Here is a 6,926-nt window from a genome sequence, read left to right as displayed (position 1 = left end):
CGCCCTTGGTTAGGACTGGGGTTTATAGAAGAAACAGTTGAAACTCACCACTGAGAAAATTATAAATAATTGGGTTCGCAGCACTGTTGGCATATACAAGCCAGTGTGAAAATGTAAACCAGGCATACACAGTCTCTCTGTCTTCAGTGTGGGTAAACATCCCAAATACTCTGTAGGAAAAGAAACAATAACAGAACATCCAGTGTGATTCTGGAAAGTACCTTTTAAATAATTAAATTCAAAGGTGAACAAAGCTCTTAATAGAGGCTGTCTGACCCCTGCCGTCCTCTGTTGCAGGCATCGACCACTTACAGGTTTCTGACACCATAATTGGCCTAGCATAACTCTAATGCCTGAACAGAACTTCCACGGCACAATTAATAAATCAAAAGCCAAATCAAATGAGAGAAGGAAATCTCCCTTCTGCAAACAGCAAGTGCAATATTTCTTGTGAATAGGAATGCAGAAGTTGAATATGTATTTCCCTTATTTCATTTTGTTTCTAAATACAATTCAGCAACGTTGTGTTGATATTCCATTGTGCATATCATGTAAAAAGCATTCCTAAATTTCAACCTATAAATATCTCTTCCTAATTTCAATTATACATTAATCAAAGTACCATATGTCTTCAACTCCAATCTTCCTGGCCTTTTTGAAATTTGACCTCAGGGACCTCTTTAATACTCAAAGAAGAACTACTTTTAAATAGGCAGGATTCTGGTAATGTCTTAAAATTCATGAATTTTAATTTCTCATGTATTATTCTAAACTCTGAAAAATAGTTTATTATGATATCCTTAAAGACTATTTTAAGATTTGCTCCATACTTAGAAATTCTATTCACTAACCTACAGCAGATAACTTGTAGCTACTCAGTAAGGTCAAAGATGATAATGTATTAATATTTCCTATTGGAGGCTCCATCAATGATTGTGTGACTTGTGCCGTACCTGTGTTTTTTTTCAATAAGAAGGCATATGATAGAAATGCATTTCTGGAATACAATGATGCCCTACAGAGTACTAGAGTTTTACAAAAATATAATACAAAGTGAAACAGTATGGACAAATGAGATTCATAATATATTATGATCCTCTATCTCAAAATATCTTTGAAATCTTAGACAAGCCAGAACTGTTTTAAAGAAATTGGTTTTGACTAATCAGGCAAAAAGTTAAGCTTCAAGGAAAAGAAGTTAGAATTTTTATTTTTCTGAGAGAAAGAAAAAATATTAATACCCAAGGGCAAACAAAAAGATAAGTATTTGAAGAAAATTTGTGTGGTAATGACAAAAACAATTTTCAAGTTCATTTTTAAAAGTTTTTATTTTGTGGAAAAGAGCATAATCTTCAAAAATTGAAAATAATTTAAATGTAACATGGACTTTCTCCTTTGAAAACTATTTGTTTTCTTTGGAAAGGAAAATATTTAAGTCATAAGAATAAGAGAAAATATTATTGACGAGTAGATTTTTGCAAATAATTTTTAAAAAGGAGAAAGTGCTGAGATATGGAAAATCCAGATGAGCAACCCAGAGAGTGGTAAATCCAATTTTCTTTGAATTTAGATTGACTAAAAGAGTACAAAGAAAAGAGAGAGAGAGAGAAAGAGAAGAAAACCTATTCAGGGACATGTTTATAAAGTTTTTAAGAGCAGAAATACCATCTAGCAAAAGACCAGGATAAATTTGAGTATAATTTCTGTGAGCAAGAAAAATAAGAGGGGAAGAATGAAAAGATACGGAATGCAAAATAATTTTTATTTTCTTTTGAGCCGGCATATGTCTCAAGGACCTAGGCCACCACAGTTCTTATGTCTTTAATGCTTTGTCTGCTGCAAATAATTCTACTGAACAGAAGTTCATTTTCCATTTCTTCTCCATTGAAAGGCTATCGAGCAATCAAAAATAAAAGCTGAAGAGAAGGAGAAATCTTTGCAGCTGGGTATACCACCCTTAGTCTGACTCCAGCCAAAGCTACCTCTCTCCAGAGTTTCCAGATATGAGTAATATGATACTGACTCTGAATTAGGGAAAAGTAAGAGGAGCAATCCTAGTTTAAGTTTGAAGCCTATTATAAACAGAATTAGTATTGCCTTGGGACCAGTCTATGTGCAACAGCTCTGATAATTCCTAATAAAGTTCGCTGGCCATGAAGTTCAGGGGGTACCATTGCCTCTGCATCTGCTGTTCATGTCATTGGTTAATTGTTTGAACTTAATAGTTGTGTCTGCAGCGTAACAAATAACAAACTTTCCCTCAGTGAAAAATTTTGTGCTGATTTTTATTAATAGTTGCCCCGAGCTGGATTCAGTGACTTCAGGAAATGGATTTTCTTTGTGTTTAAACACTCAACACAGTATCTGCTTGATTCCTTTTTTTTTTTCAGTGTTCACAAATGCACTTTTAAGTATAATTAGAATACAAACAAAACATTCTTATCTCTTTTTATCCTTTCGATAGAATTCTGTCAAGATTGCCTATGTCTTTGAAAACAAAGTTTTGGAAAACCCATTTGTTCTCATCAAAAAAACCTGCAAGCCGTAAATTAGTTGTTTTGGGTTAGAACTTTTTCTGCATCTAAGGCTTAGCAATTAGCTTGAAGAGGTTGGAGAAACATCTGTTTTATGTCTGTCCTTCAACAGAGAATCTGCACGGACATGAGCATATGTCTGAGCTCCCAAAAAGACTGCTCACCTTACCTGCTGGTTACAACACCACTGAGTCTTCCGGCCTGACAAGGTATCTAGGCAGAAAGTTTAGATTTTTTTCCTCTGGCTAAAAATAAAAAAGTTCTTAATTAAGAACCAAGAAATGACAAGCCACTTCATTTTCAAATAATAGATGTACTTTACCTCTTTAGCACATTGAGGATGCTAATTGGTAGATAGCAAATTGCAAACACCAAAAGCACAACCATCAACATCCGGGCTGTTTTCCTTCTGGCTCGGATCTGCTTTATTTCAGCGGCCACAGCGCTTATCCTAGACTTGGTCTGTTGTCCTGGCCCTCGAGGCTGTGAAATAGGCTGCAGGGGCTTCCATTTTCTCTGAACTACAGATGATGTTCCAGGGATCTGAAAGGAGAAGAGAATCTTTATTGCTATCTGACTTAGGAAAGTTCCACTTTGGAGATTTCATTAGAAGACAGTTCAGGAAAGTGTCCCAGACGCTCGAGGTCTGGGAGATTTGCGCGCCTGTTTCTCCAGAACATTTATTGAGCTGAGTATGTTCTTGGCATTCACTCAGTGGAATGCCAAATAGGACTTTGGGTGGAAAAAAAGTGAAAACATCACAATTTTGTCAAGTCTAAAGAGAGCTCTACATGGAAAAGATATCTCCTTGTAAAAAGGGAAAAACCTGTGGAAGGAGAATGGAAAAGGGATGGCAACCATATTATCTTATTAGGAATTCTTTACCTAAATTTAAAGAGAAGGAAAATCTGCAGGTAACGTAAAGTAACGTGAATGGATTTTTCATGCATCAATACTGCCATCTGCTGCCAGGCCGAGAGATAGGACGTAACTACCTATTGCTTACTATTAGGTTTTATGCTTCTAAAGTTCGGACAAAGCAAACCTTTGAATGAAAGAAATAAGAAAACAAGTCAAATGTTCTCTGTTGTTCACTGTTTATAGTTATGAAATTGTTTGAAACCAATTTTGTGGTGTGGCTCTTTAAAATGCACAGAAAAACAGTGAGAATTCCTTGTGGTCTCTCATTAACATTTCGAATAGCTGGAATTTGTAGCAACAGTTACACAACTTGTACTTTTCCGTTTCTTTTCAAAGTAGTTTATAATAGCAGGGAGTCTCTCCAAGTATAATATTTTCTTAATTAAAAGCTCATGAAGATTGATAAGGTTTAGTGAGCAAAACAATAAAATTCAGCATGCGTGATTTTTTTATGAGGAAAATATGGCAACAAGCACGATATAAGGCCATCTTAGTGCTATTAAGATTGCCCAGCTGTTGCTTTTATCTCTGTGCTGCAAGCCAGGAGAGACCAATGTGTCCCTGTGGTCTCTGAATGGATGTTGGATGGATTCTGTTGTTTTTTACATCATGAGATAAAAGTCTGTTAGCTAATCTTTAACTTGAGAACTGAATTTTATTTTGATGTCCACACAGATAAATTAATATGATGCTCCCTTTGACCGTCTTCTCTCTTGAAAAAGAGGCAAATGATATTAATGCAAACCTTCCCTTAAGTAGAAAACATCTGATAAATTATTTCTCTCCTAATTCTACATGTCCTGTTGCATAGACTAGACTACCCTTTTCACATAGTGGTAGTACAACTCAGTCTTTTAATCTATCGGTTGGGGGATAGGAGCTGGGAATCCTCTCTCCTCTGTAACGGTCTTTTTAAATAGCAATGGAAAAACAAGCACCACATGTACTCACCATCAAATTGGTATTAACTGATCAACACATAAGTGTACATATAAGAATAACATCTATTGGATGTTGGGGGGGGAGGGGGGAGGAGGGGACGGGTATTTGCAAACACAAAGAGTGCAATGCGCACCATCCAAGGGATGGGCACACTTGAAATTTGGACTTGGGGGGGAGTGGGGAGGCAAGGGCAACATACATAACCTAAACATCTGTACCCCCATAATACGCTGAAATAAAAAAATAAATAAATAACTGACAAGAACCAGCAATGGATGCTGGAAAGTTCCAAAAGACTTCTAGCATGAAAACCCTGTGAGTGTCTGCTAAGTGATTTTGAACTGTTTTCTAAATGATCTCTCAAAGATCATTTAAACTTTAGTGATTCCACCATTGAGTGCTCCCCTCAAGGAAAGAACCAATATTCTATATCTGATGATTTCAGCAATCATCAGAAACAGTTCCCATAACGAGAAACTACCATGAGGAGCAGACTATGTTCCTCGCAATCAGGGAAAAATATATAGCAATGCCTCTTTTAGATGATGACCTAAATAAGGACAAAAGATACTTAATTCTGCACTTACTTTGAGGACACATGAGTTTCTCCACTGATTAAACTGTCCGGAGAAACTGAGTGTCTAGAGGAGCTCAACATAAAATTAATAGGAATCATTGATATTAACTGAGCTACAGAAACTATGCATTAATATAATCTTGAGTAATCTTCAATGCATCCCTAAAAGTAGATTGTAAATCTCGTTTTAAAGATTTTGATCAAGCACTGAGAAGAATTAAATAAAATATCCAAGTCCATATCTTTATAATAAATCTCAAGCCAGAATTTGCACTCAAGTTTATCTGACTACAAAGTTCATCTTTTTATATTATGGTGAAATGTTTCCATTTATAAACTTAAACACAATAGTAGTTAGTAAATCCTTGAATACTTGCCTAGTTACATAAAAGTAGTAATAATCATACAAGAGGACTTTGAAAGATCCAGCCTGGGAGGCTGTCCTTGTGGGAAGGTCTTTCTTCTGCCATGTCAGGGAGGGTCAATGATCTCTGACTGTGGAAAGTGCACCTGCACACACACACAGGCACACACACACCCACCCCTACACACACGCCACTTTTATTCAACTGTTATAAATAAACTTTATCCGTCCTCTTTGACGCAAAAATACATCCTGAAAGAGGTATCACCACAGTTATGAACTGGAAATATCATGTACGTGATGGACCTTAAAACCCACCCTGTCTTAAGAAGTGTTTTTTGACCAGGATGAGGTTATAAGGAAAGAGCAAACATGCTTAAGACATTAAAAAGGGAAGAAGAGAATATTATAAACAATCAATAAATTTACCAACTTACATGAAATGCACAAATACATTAAAAATCAAAGATTACCAAAACTGACACTGTACTTACAAGTTCTGGCATAAAAAATCTCCAGGCCTGTCCATAATATATAGGTTTATTAATAAATTCTATCAGGCAGCAAAGAATAAATAATACCAATCTTGTTCAGACTCTTTATGAAATTTATAGAAAAGATAACATTTTCTAACCCATTTTGTGAGGTCACGGTTACCTAGATAATCAAAGATATGACAACAAAAGAAAGCCAACAACTAAATATCCCTCATGAACAAAGATAAAAAGTTCCTTAAAAATATGTTATCAAAGTCAGTGATACATAAATACGATAATACAGTTTGCTCAATTAGATTTATTCTAGCAATGCAATGTTGGCTTAACATTTAAAAAACAATCAATATAATTTATGATATTAACAATATAAAAGAAAAAATGATCACTTCAACAGATAAAGAAAAAAACAGTGTAAAAATTCAACACCCATTTATGACAAAAATTCTTAGTTAAGTAGTAATAGAAGGAAACTTTCTCAACCTGATAAAGGGCATCTATAAGAAGCATTTAGCTACCATCCTGCTAAATGGTGAAAGATGTACACTTCAAGATTAGGAACGAAGTAATGAATGCTTCTCTCACTGCTTCTGCTCAACATTGTACTGGAGTTTCTAGCCAGTATGAGAAGACAAGAAAAATAAATAAAATGCATACAGATTGATTTTATTGAGAAGAAATTAGATATTGCTTACAAAAAAACCCTAAAGAATCTACGAAAAACCTAAGTGAACTATAAATGAGTTTAGCAAAATGCAGGACACTAAATTAATAAACAATAATCAATTGCATTTCTATATAGTGGCAATAAACAAATAGAAAATTAAATTATAAAACAAAAGCTTCAATAACAAAATAATGTATTTTTAGGCAAACATTTAATAAAATGTGAACAAAATATGTATACAGAAAGCTATGAAACATTGCTGAGAGATCTTAAAGAAGACCTAAGTAAATGAAGAGATTCACCATGCCTGTGGATTAGATTTAATATGAAAATTCTCCCCAAATTGATCTATAGATTCAATGCAATCAATCCCATTTAAAATCACAGCAGTCTTTTTTGAAGAGATTGAAGCACTGATTTTAAATTT

At 34.8% G+C, this 6,926-nt stretch overlaps 1 protein-coding gene across 1 annotated transcript in view; it reads right to left on the bottom strand.

Moving 5' to 3' along the window:
* The window catches only part of HCRTR2 (hypocretin (orexin) receptor 2), a 181,654-nt gene that overhangs the window by 4,173 nt on the left and 170,555 nt on the right, over nucleotides 1-6,926 (bottom strand). The window contains exons 6-7 of the mRNA XM_012648723.1: nucleotides 2,857-3,077; nucleotides 49-170 (exon numbers count right to left, since the gene is read on the bottom strand). Coding sequence (XP_012504177.1) covers nucleotides 49-170; nucleotides 2,857-3,077 — 343 coding nt within the window. The remainder of the gene's footprint in view (nucleotides 1-48; nucleotides 171-2,856; nucleotides 3,078-6,926) is intronic.

This window comes from Propithecus coquereli, unplaced genomic scaffold (genome assembly GCF_000956105.1).
Source record: "Propithecus coquereli isolate 6110/MARCELLA unplaced genomic scaffold, Pcoq_1.0 Scaffold292, whole genome shotgun sequence".
Lineage (NCBI taxonomy): Eukaryota > Metazoa > Chordata > Mammalia > Primates > Indriidae > Propithecus > Propithecus coquereli.
Note: the sequence above shows the minus strand (reverse complement) of the source record. Positions and strands in the feature narration are given on the sequence as shown.